We start from the raw sequence: 11,842 nt of genomic DNA on the forward strand, positions 1-11,842 counted from the left end.
AAACAACCAAGTTGAAAGACACATCCTGTGGTCTTTGCATTTCCACACATATATGCAAAGGGATCTCAAGGAATTGGGACTGAACAGCTGTATAACCTTAAGAAAACCACTAATCAGTGAGGCTAACTGGGAAAAAATGCTTAAATTTTCTAGGGAGCATAAAGATTGGACTCTGGAGCAATGGGAGAAGGTCATGTGGTCTGATGAGTCCAGATTTACCCTGTTCCAGAGTGATGGGGGCATCAGGGTAAGAAGAGAGGCAGATGAAGTGATGCATCCATCATGCCTAGTGTCTACTGTACAAGCCTGTGGGGGCAGTGCTATGTTCTGGGGTTGCTGCAGTTGGTCAGGCCTAGGTTCAGCAACATTATGTGTCCAAAGAATGAGGTCAGCTGACTACCTGAGTATACTGAATGACCAGGTTATTCCATCAATGGGTTTTTTCTTCTCTGATTGCACAGGCATATTCCAAGATGACAATGACAGGATTCATCGGGCTCAAATTGTGAAAGAGTGATTCAGGGAGCATGAGACATCATTTTCACACATGGATTGGCCACCACAGAGTCCAGACCTTAACCCCATTGAGAATTTTAGGGATGTGCTGGGGAGGCTTTGTGCAGTGGTCAGACTCTCTCATCATCAATACAAGATCTTGGTGAAAAATGAATGCAACACTGGATGGAAATAAATCTTGTGACTTATCGAAACAATGCCACAGCGAATGCGTGCTGTAATCAAAGCTAAAGGCAGTCCAACAAAATATTAGTGTGTGACTTTTTTTGGCCAGGCAGTGTATGACCTCAGTATTAAATCCTGTCTCTGTTAACACAATAGATCAAAACACGAACCAGTAGCAACATTAAAGGTCTTGTCAAACCTTTAATGCTAGGTTACGAGTTTATTTAACGTGTCTGACAACAATAATCAGGTGACAGTATGAACAATGAAACTTTTTTTCGCTTGCTATATTGCTATAATTACTCTTGTTTATGAAAACATTGATTCCTAATTCACTCTCACTGTAATTAGGACTCCTCAGTTGTCACAGCAAACAAACCTGTTTCAATGTTCATACGGGTAGGCTGAAGACTAACTCTTATGTTAGAAGATATGGATAGACCATTTAAAATGAAATCAGTCATTGAGCAAATCTGTATGAATATCGGCTTTGTTTCCAGAAATGCAGCCAGTTCTAAATAGAAACCTTATGAGACTCATAATGTTCCATTTTTGTTAAGTGTCACCGTTGTCATGTTCAATCAGTTATGTGGTAATTTGTTCAGGAATATTCGCCTTCCAGGATGTACTTCATTAAATGCTCACTGACCAGAAGATGACCCTCCACTTGTTGCTTCTTCAATCGTCCCTATTTTTGCATATTTCATGATTTATGTGGTCATGGTTTTTACTCCTCACAGAAATTATACAAAGCTGCATCCTCAGTAAATAATAAAACACCAAGCATGTGTTTTATTAATCAAACACTGCAGACTGAATTATAAAGGTGCCTTTTTTCAGAGGAGAAAAACACAACTTTAATCCAGATAGAAGGTCACAACAGAGAGAAAAGGATGCATTACAAATATTGTTTATTGTGGACAATATGTACCACAACAAGCTGCACTGTCTATAGTTGTTTTGTGTCTCCCCTCTTCATTTAATGGACACTTATTTTGTGTCTTATTTTTTTATAGGCTATGCTCTGTAAGATATAGGGTTGCAGCATCAATCATAGAACATGGGGTTACAATATGTAACCATGGCTCTACTTTGTGTTCATTTTGATATATCTTTGTTATAGTGTTGGGTCTCTTTGTTCTTGTTTTGTGTTAGTCATTTTGCAGATCGTTTTATGCTTCATGTCAGAATTCTTTTAAATTGAATTAACTTTCAAAAAATAAATTTTAACTGTCATCTATGTCATATGTTTTTGTCCTGCATCCAATAAGCAAACTATAGGTCCCTCTGACAGTGGTAATTTTCAGTTTCTCTGTTGTTTTAGTTTTACTTCTCTAATCTGTTACTCTCTCTTAGTGGATTAGAAACTTTATCAAGTTGGGGGGCAGGGGGTACAGAGAAGATAGGAATTTCACCCGGCCCCACCCCACATTCCTTTCTACCAAACTGTGACACCCAATTCAGAGGCCTGTGGGGCAATAGAAAGGATATACTTAAAATGCAGAGCCTAATTTCTTCCTAATCCCATAGTTGTAAATGTTGGTTTTCTAAGTGTGCTTTTAAACACAATTGTAAAAGTGTAATAATATGACTTCTTAAGAAAATTAGGATTTAATTCAGTTATATAAAGGAGCATCCCATTGTTGAATGTACACTAAACTAAAATTAGAAGAGATAAATGCCGATGGGCGGCGTTGATCAGCCGCTTCATGGATGACTATTGATCTGTCTCCAGCCTGATTACATCCTGCTCTCGTCTGCATGAGCTGATTAAAAGCGTAAACAGACGTGACGTCGCCGCAGTCACGTCACACATGAAATGATCGCCTGTGAAGTCGATGTATCACTCCACTAAGATATTTGCAGTCTACACAAAGGGAGTGTCCCTCTCACGTGTTCCTACTATCATTAATCAAATAATAGATTTATTTTTTTAATTTGGAATATATTTCGGACAATTAATCAGAATATGCAAAGTAAAGACTAATATTTAAGAATATTTACATATATTACAAACATTCTATTTTCAAATTGTACTTATATACAGTACTTTAGTAAATTCGGCCATGACTTACTCTCTGCTTGTTTACAGTGACACAGAATTTGTGTTGTAAATATGCAGTGTAGCTAGCTTTACTTAAAAATAAATAAATAATAATAATATGTTTAAAAACTACGGAACGTTCGTCCAGTCTGGTTTCCTGTGTTTTTCCCGCAGAGTGAGACCTCTGTGACTCCTCCTCCTCTCTGGTTGTGTAACGGTCCTTACTGCGGAGCAACGACCCGGTCCCCGCCCTACTTCTTTAAATACCCACCACCACGGGGTCGTTACATGGGAGACACCCGGGGATGAGCTGATCAATCAATATTTATTCTTCTAAAGCTTGAATACTCCCACTGTTTGACCTGAAACATGGAGCTGGACCGGCGGCTGTTGCTGGCTCACTGTGCGGCTCACGCCCTGTCGGTAGTGGCGGGTTTGTTGGTGGTCGTCCCGATGGCTCTCAACGGCTCCGCCTTCAAAGGCCGCTGCGCCCTCTTCTCCACCGGCTACTGGAGGACCGAGGACCGGGCCGAGCTGACGGGACAGCCCGGGGAAGTGTCTCACCTGGTGGTGCAGCAGTGGGGCCCACCGGCCGCCTGCCAGTTCGCCACTTTTGTGGGTATTTTCACGGTGCTGTACGGAGCTGCTCAGGGCTGGAGGTGTCTGTTCTATCTGCACGGACGACATGACGAGTGAGAAACACACACACACACACACACACACGGTTATCGTTATGGTGGCAACAAGGATGATGCATGATTGTATTTTAATGGGACATGTTTTGCTAATATACTGTATATTTACCCAAATCATCTTTGCTTCTAATGAATATATACTACCGGTCAAAAGTTTTAGAAAACCACACTTTTTCCATTTTTTTACTGGAAATTATTCAGTTCAGTGTCTCATTGCACTCTGAAACGAAAGCATAGAACAAATAAGCAATTTGAGTAGCCACCTTTGGCAGATATAACAACTGAACACACTCGTGGCATTCTTTCTACAATAGAAATCAAATATTCTTCAGAAAGTTCTTCCCAAGTCTGTTGCAGAAGTTCCCATAAATGTGTATCACTTGTAGGTTGCTTGGCTTTCACTCTTCTGTCCAGTTCATCCCAAACCGGCTCGATGGGGTTTAAGTCTGGAGACTGTGCTGGCCACTCCATGTTTTCAATCATCTTGTTCTTTTTTTCCTGAGGTAGTTCTGGCATAGCTTGGACTTGTGTTTTGGGTCGTTATCTTGCTGTAGGATGAACCTCTGACCAACTAGGCTCATACCAGAGGGTAGTGCATGGCGCTGCAGAGTGCTGTGGTAGCCGTTTTGGTTCAGGGTGCCTCTCACTCTGTACAAGTCATCAACCCTGGATCCAGTAAAACAGCCCCAGACCATCACACTTCCTCCTCCATGTTTGACAGTTGATGTCACACACTGTGGAACCATCCTCTCGCCTACTCGACGGCGTACAAAGATCCTGCGTGATGAAACGAAGATTTGAAATTTTGATTCATCAGTCCATAATACCTTCTTCCAGTCTTCAGTAGTCCAATGGCGGTGTTTCATGGCCCAGGCGAGCCTCTTTGTCTTATTCTGACATCTTAGCAATGGCTTTCTTGCTGCAACTCGTCCTGTCAAACCTGCAGCTCAAAGTCTTCTCTTCACAGGTGAAACTGAGACTTTCTTACTACGACCACTATTAAGCTGTGCTTGAAGCTGTTGTCCTGTGAGCCGCCTATCACGCAAGCTGTTAACTCTCAGAAACTTGTCCTCTGATTCAGTTGTGTCATTGGGTCTGCCAGACCTCTTCCTGTCAGAGTTTCCCCCAGTTACTGAGTGCCTTTTGATGGTGAAGGAAACTGTACTCACTGACACCTTGACTTTCTTTGCAATTTTCCTGTAGGAAAGACCTACATTTTTAAGTGTTATGATGGTCTGTCTCTATTCCGTTGGTAATTGCCTTTTTCTCACCATTTTTGTAGCAACACACTACTTTCTGCAGTACAATACTGTTCACCTGATGCTCATGAGGGTCTGGTACCACAGTGTGTTCCAACACTGCTGTTATGCAGACAGAGAGGGTTGTAAGTAAGAAAACTTGGAACACCTGTAGGAATTAGTACCACCAGCTTTCAAGGCTGATTCAACCTTCATTGCTGCAGAACAGCTTTAAATTGTTAACCCACTTCGTGTTCCCGGGAAGAGGCCTTTTTGTATAATTTTGGGTAACCAAACCTTTTTTTTTAACCTCTGGCTGTTCAGTACTTACCTTTGTACCGTTTCAAGCTATTCCTTAGACTTGCACAACTTGAATTGCAATAAATTAACTGGAAAAATTAAGGTGTTTTAAAACGTTTGACCGGTAGTGTACATGCAAAAAAAAATATGAATATTTCTATAATAGATTATATCTAAAGTTTACTTAAATACCAATCTGAAATTAAAGTTAGATTTTGGTATTAGAGCTCCAGTCATTAATTTTGTGCAGGAAATAAAAATAAACCATGATAAAGTTGAGTGCACATAAATATATTTTTCATAGCTGCATTTTACCAGGTCTTATTTTATTTATAACTTAACCAGAGATGCCTTATTGTTATTATTATCATGAGATTTTGAAATGTGTTCAACTCGAAAGATGATCATCAAATATCTGCTTTTTAACAGCATAAACGAATCTCTTAATTTACTTTTAAGCCACTTAAGTGGTATTGGTTTAAGTGTGTGTTTTTATGTACGTGCTATGTAAGTGATGACCGTCTGTGATGTGTTTTTTTTTTCTGCCTAGCACCCTGTTTTCGTCCTTCCTCACGGTCCTGCTGAGTGTGTGTGTGCTCTTCTTGTCTGGAGGAGCCAGCGTTATCTTGTCTCTGGGATTCAGTTCCTGGTGCGACATCGTGACGGATGACAACACACGGCCGTACAGGTACATTTGTGGCGGAGCGTCCTGCATGCTGATATTTGGTTTAGGAGGTGGTGATTGATTGTCTTTCCAGCGTAACAGAAAGAGGGACGTTTGTACCAAATGTAAATGTAAAAATGTCAGCTAGCAAGAGTTAGCACGCATGGGCACTAATATTTTAAGACAAAGCTGTCTTCAACGGATATGTATCTTAATGTGAAGTTTATATCATCTCATGGTCTGTGTCTTCATATCTCTCAACTTTATTGATACATCTATTGAACTTCTGATTCAGTGTTGATTTCTGTTATTTTTAAAATGCCATCACAGACAGACGACCTTGGTCCCTTTTTTAAAATATCTGCATGTGTGGTTGGAGAACTCCTTTCTCACCCCCTTGTTTTTGTTCGTGTCCAGCTGTGCGGAGTCCCAGTCTGTTTCGCTTTACTTGGATGTGGACACTTCCTCTTTCTACACAGAGCTTAGTCTGGCACAGGTGAGAGCGCTGAAATAAACACGCAACTGATAATCTGCATGATAACCATAAATAAAATCAAAGTTGAAAACCACAGAAATTCAGAGTGTTGTAAGCTAAACAGACTTTAAAGACAGATGATGCAAACTTATAATATGAGGTTTTGATGCAAAAACTTGATCATTTTAAGATTTTGCTGGAAGCAATTGTGAAACAGTGAAAGCACTGTAGTATAAACTAATCTATAGATAGTGATTATAAATAAGTAAAACATGTGAGTACAAGAAAAAAAACAGTTTAGCCAAACAGTATATTAGCTGTTTCTGTGATACATACAGCAGAGAGAAAACAGCTGTAACAAAGTGAGAATCAAACATAATGGTCCAACAAAAACATTTAGAAGAAGGATAATAAATGCCTGGCGCTTACTTTATATAAAACGAGCTGTGATCCAAGGCTGGTTTTCAAGTTATTACTTACAGATATCAGCGAGACTTGAAATGTTTTTTTTTAGCATTAATGTCCTATACAGTGGCTGTGTGTTTATTATATAATTATATATAGATTACATAAGTTTTCATGTGACTGTAAGCTTCGTTGCTCTGTGTGCTCAGGCGTCTCTGTGGTGCGTGACGGCTCTGTGGCTGGCTCAGTCCATCCTGGCTTTCCTGCGGCTCTACCACTCTCACAGCCAGCACATCAGCGGTCCTTGTCTTCCCCGAGAGAAGGAGCTGCTGCTGGGACACAGCCCCTCCGACAGTGGCTCCCCATCACCCCCACATCCTCCTGCGACCCCCACCATTTTAGTCTAACAGAGAGTGTGCAAGGTAGTGATATTTAACTACTCATTTTGTTCCTCATCACGACCAATAATGTCCCCTCTGCAGCTCTTCATTTTATTTTGATATAATTCTCCATCTTATATAACAGAGCCTCATAAATGAACAACATGGATGCACTGTTTATCAGCCAATAAGCAACAAGAAGATACAGAAATGCCAAAGATAGACAGGAGTTAGTTTAGTCTTTATTAGAAAGCTTGGCCTAAAGACAGAAAAGTTTTAACTGGAAAATGTAAAACAGGTCACAGTTCTTTGATAGCCATATTTAAGGTACATATTTTCTACTGCTTGATCTGTTGAATCTTGAATTATTCTAAAGTATTATCTTAAAATATTCATTATCAGCAAGGCAGTGTTACATAACGACTGATGAATGAGCAGGGCCAGAATCACTAACTTCATGTTACACTGTCATCTGTCTTTAAAAATCCCAGAAATCCACAATCCTTGAAGTCTCTTCGAACCATTTTGAGGAGAAAGTATTTAGACCACCGCCCAATTAAAAACATGTCTAATGTTTTCCTGGTTGTGACTTGAGTTCCTGTACAGACGTAAAGTATACCACCTTCAAATCATTGATTATGGACAAACAAGTCCATGTCAGCGTCCAAGCTGTAAATCGCAGCAGGAGAAATTCTGACAGTGACATATTTCCCATTACAGACAGTCATCACTGGCAAGTGCATCTAAACACACTCCTTGCCAAAAAAGTAGGTACACTAGAGAACATGAATGTATAGTAATACAGTCCTGCACTAAATCTTAGCTTCATGAAGGTTATAATGTTCAGTTTATGTTGAAACAGTGAACAGTTCAATTGGATGATCATTTTGGAAAATGTAGTTTGTGGTGCTGTTAAACCGTATTTAATTAAAAACAAAGATTTTTTTTCACACTGACTAAACAGGGGTTGTTAAAATAACAGAAACCTGTCTTGGTACAACCCAATTAAATAGTACTAAAACCACAACCTCCAAAATGAAAACACAGTTAAAACAACAGCTCTCTAAATGTGAATACTATAACCTTCCTGAAGTTAAGATTTAGTGCAGGATGAACTGGCAGGTGAATGAACGTGTCTTGTGATTTAACATGAAGGTTGAAAGAAGGGCTTTTTGAACTTAACTCTTTTTGCAAAGACCTGAGGGGAGTTTGCCCAGAAGTGTTTTTAGTTGGTCTCAAACCTAAATGCACCGTGATAAAAAGAGTCAAACATTTGTAGACATTTGTGTGTAACAAGTTGTCTAAATAAGTGGACTGACGGAGGCAGTCAGCCTTTAATAATGAAAACTCCAACTCAGATCTAAACTCAACTCTCTGTATGGTTCGAAGGGATTTTATAGAATAAAAACGGAAACACAGATAAGAATAGCATAAACCGAAGTATTCAGTGATCTAATAATCGCAGTGATATTATAGGTTGCTTCTTTTAGTCCCTATGATTTTGTGGATTTGTGCTTTATAGTTTACTCAGTACATTTAAGATGCATGGTTGTTTACATTTTCACTGGCGTCTGACATTTTTGCACAATTGTTGTCTTCATCAGGGAGAATATGTTTTTGTTCTGAGTGTAATATTCAGATGTAGCACTGAGATGCTTTTATTGTGAAGCATGTGGTGAGAGTGTGACTGAGCCACCATGTTCATGAAACAGGCTCACTGTGTGAGCATGACTCGAATGTTCTGTTGTGTGTAACGGAAAACAAAAAATCACAACTGACTGTCTCTCTTATTGTGATGATTTTTATTATGATACTGTTTGTGCGAACGCAGCTGCTCTCAGGGCGTCGATGAAGCAGTCATATCTTCTCAAATTATGTAGAGAATTTAATGAGGAGGAAAACTTTCATTAATTTGTGATGGTTTTTATATTGAGAAAGATTTGTGTGGAGCCCAACAGGGTCAATGAAGAGGGAAGAGGCTACTAACTTTGCTGAGCTTTTAAAGCAAATGAATCAGAGTAGTAATTAAACTTTTTCCTGCTATCATTAACCCAAGCAGCTGTAATGACACACACACAGTGGAGCAGGAAATCTGAAGTAAAGAGAGACAAGACAGCGTTGAAACTAACTGTAATAAATGAAATGATTTTGTATGTTAACCATTGCTCTGCTTTTTACCTCTTGTACCATATTCATGTTTTGGGATTTGTCTCGTTTTAAAATAAAACACTTCCCATTATGAAAGAATGTTGTTGTCACATGTAGTATATATTTATAAATTTTGAGTGAATATAGTATTTCTAAGATTCATGGTTTAGTTTCAAATGTCCAAAATGTCTGGTGTAAATTAATATCTTTTTATTTTATTATTCATGTATTTTTGCATGGCCGATTGAGTAATCATTTAGTCAAACAGCCTAAAACATAAAGATATCTAGATTAGAATGATTTACAAAACTGTAAATCTGCACATTATTTAATTTTCCTGTCTGAAACCAGTAACAGTTTGGCAGTTTTGCCTGAAAACAACAATGATAAAGAATTAACGGAAAACCAGCCAATAGGATTAAAGCTCTTCCCGGGACTCCTCCCATTTAATTATTTTTTTATATTCCCCAAAAGACGGGGTTCAAATCCCCCGTGGGACAAATATGAGCTGTGCAAGTATTGAAAACACTTGTGTTTAAAAATGAATTGGTGTAAATGTAAAGTTTATAGTTTATAACAAATTCATAAATGCTACTTTGAATGTAGTAAAACACTACAACAGATGCATGTAATTCAGTAGTGTGATTAAACTGCAATTGTCGCTGATAAGGCCAAAATTAACCATAGTCAGATATATTCTCATGATGCCAAATGATCATGTAGAAAGCATATGTTTAATTTAAGCAGAACAACAGACAGCTACTACATCTCATGTGATAGCATGGAGGGTAACTGTTCACTGATGAATATACCAGACTCAAACTGTAGCCTCCAAGTTAACCTCTATGTGGGAGTAACGTCCAACTACAGAAATAAACTAAAATGTTTCCAACCTGGTACCAAAACAGTTTTGGTCTCTAGAGGTTATTTCTCAAAATTAGTAAATATAATAATAGTGGAGTGTTGCTGAACTGAAGGCTGATGTCACCATTATTGAAAGTTCAGACTGTCGACAGGTAAACTGAAATGAATCACAAATGACAACGTTTTTCTGTGTTTTTATAACCAGTGTTCGGACGGTACCAGTCAGCCACAAGCGCATTATGAATATACCACACAAATGATTGCAATAATTTATTGAATACCCTGTATGCTTACCCAATTTACCATCAAAACAAATGAAATAACTGCCAAACACATCAACATGAACCTGACCAATATATAAGTCACCTGTTAATTATAAACCTGTATATTATATCAAGGATTGAAGTTCTGCAGAATTAAGGGCATGGCTCCTATGAGTGACAGGTGGGTGTCATCTCAGCAGCTCTGGAAATTCCATCGTGCCACCCCTGTCATGCCCTGGGCCTGAAACAATTCAGACGAGACATACGTCCTGGTAATTATGAAAATTACACTTTAACTATGGAAATATTTTGAATGAATAAAACTGAAGCACAGCTCAAACAAATCCTAGTACAGTCTTCCCGTAATGAGCATCAGCTTGAACCTAAATTAGAATCATACCTGCAGTTGACTCAGGCCTCTCTGCTTTTATGGAAACTTCTGTCTCTTTTACTAGGGATGCCAACTCTGGTGGAAGTGGCACAGGTGTCTTCCTCTTCACCACTGTTGAAGATGGATCTTCAATAAGATAAAGATAAAGATAAAGATAAAGAGCTTCTATTTGTCATTATATTATACAAGTATCATATAACGAAATTACGTGGTCAGACATGGAGGGTTGGTCCTAAATAAACTAAGTATTATTTGGATGCAACTGAACTGAACATTTGATGACTGTGTTATGTCCAAAAGCAGTGTGTTGCATTATGTTGTGCACTCCTCCTCTCGTATGTTCTTTCAGGTATTGCAGGTGATTGTGCGTACCCGACCCCAGGAGGGAGAGCTCCTGCCTCTACTAGCAGGCCATTTGTTCATGCTGTGTATTTTGGATTATTTCCTTCTGTGGGAAGGAGGATGGTTTGCTACCTGGCTAATGTGGTAGCTATTCAAATGACAGATATTATTTACTGTTTACATACATTTTTAAGAAGTGCATTTTAACATAACTGGAAGCTTTTCTATTGCCTTGTGGTGTTTTCTGGTATGTTAATAAATGTGTGGGTTATGCATATATTTTCCATCTCCCTATTCCTTCTTCCAGATATTTAATATTGTTTGTGTCCTTGTTCCCTGTACAGAGAATGTAATAATTGGGCTGCTTGTTTGGAATTTCAAAAAAGGAAAGGATTAAAATGTCTTTACTGGCAACTGATGACACCTTCAGTTCAGCAGTTGTATGAGGGAGAGGACGTTCGTCGTTGCAGATGGGCCTACAACAGAAAAAAATAAAATAAAATTAGTTATTTCAGAATTTATCATTTACAGAAGTGCTGGTGTTAGTAAGAACTATTAAAGGCATAATTTTACTTATCCTGCTTCTCATAGCTTTAAAATTGAAATGTGCAATTCCTCGGACATGCCAAAATGTCCTAACACCAAAGTTAGTCGACTCAACAAACAAGCATGTATTCAAGTGTTAGTTTGCTACACTACTTAATTTATTTTTGATATAACAAGAAATGCATACGTACCCTCATTGGGGCTGGAATCAATTCATCACAGCAGAGATCAATTCATCGTCCTTACGACAGTTAGTATAACGCAAGCAAAAAACTATACTGTTAGAGGAACATGACCAGAACATGATCAGAACTCGCACACGCACTCATACACACATACAAACAAAAGTCAACGTCAATGTTCAGTTTTGGAGGACAATTCATCATGTAAGAGAATTGTTCTCCAG

At 38.7% G+C, this 11,842-nt stretch overlaps 1 protein-coding gene across 1 annotated transcript; it reads left to right on the plus strand.

Annotated features, from left to right (window-relative positions):
- The first annotated feature begins 2,946 nt into the window (after positions 1–2,946).
- LOC311491784 (transmembrane protein 179) lies at positions 2,947–9,129 on the plus strand. Its single transcript, XM_084549810.1, has 4 exons — positions 2,947–3,417; positions 5,509–5,646; positions 6,040–6,118; positions 6,712–9,129. The coding sequence occupies exons 1-4, from the start codon at positions 3,095–3,097 to the stop codon at positions 6,907–6,909; spliced, it is 738 nt and encodes a 245-aa protein (XP_084405936.1). The 5' UTR covers positions 2,947–3,094; the 3' UTR covers positions 6,910–9,129.
- The last annotated feature ends 2,713 nt before the right edge of the window (positions 9,130–11,842 follow it).

The sequence above is a fragment of the Chelon labrosus genome (genome assembly GCF_963514085.1).
Source record: "Chelon labrosus genome assembly, chromosome: 8".
Classification (NCBI taxonomy): domain Eukaryota; kingdom Metazoa; phylum Chordata; class Actinopteri; order Mugiliformes; family Mugilidae; genus Chelon; species Chelon labrosus.

Bases quoted from the DNA above. Each gene is read 5' to 3' on its own strand.
- LOC311491784 (XM_084549810.1), top strand. From the start codon at position 3,095: ATGGAGCTGGACCGGCGGCTGTTGCTGGCTCACTGTGCGGCTCACGCC. The intron at 3,418-5,508 runs GTGAGAAACACA...TTTTCTGCCTAG, and splicing joins CTGCACGGACGACATGACGA to CACCCTGTTTTCGTCCTTCC. The intron at 5,647-6,039 runs GTACATTTGTGG...GTTCGTGTCCAG, and splicing joins GACAACACACGGCCGTACAG to CTGTGCGGAGTCCCAGTCTG.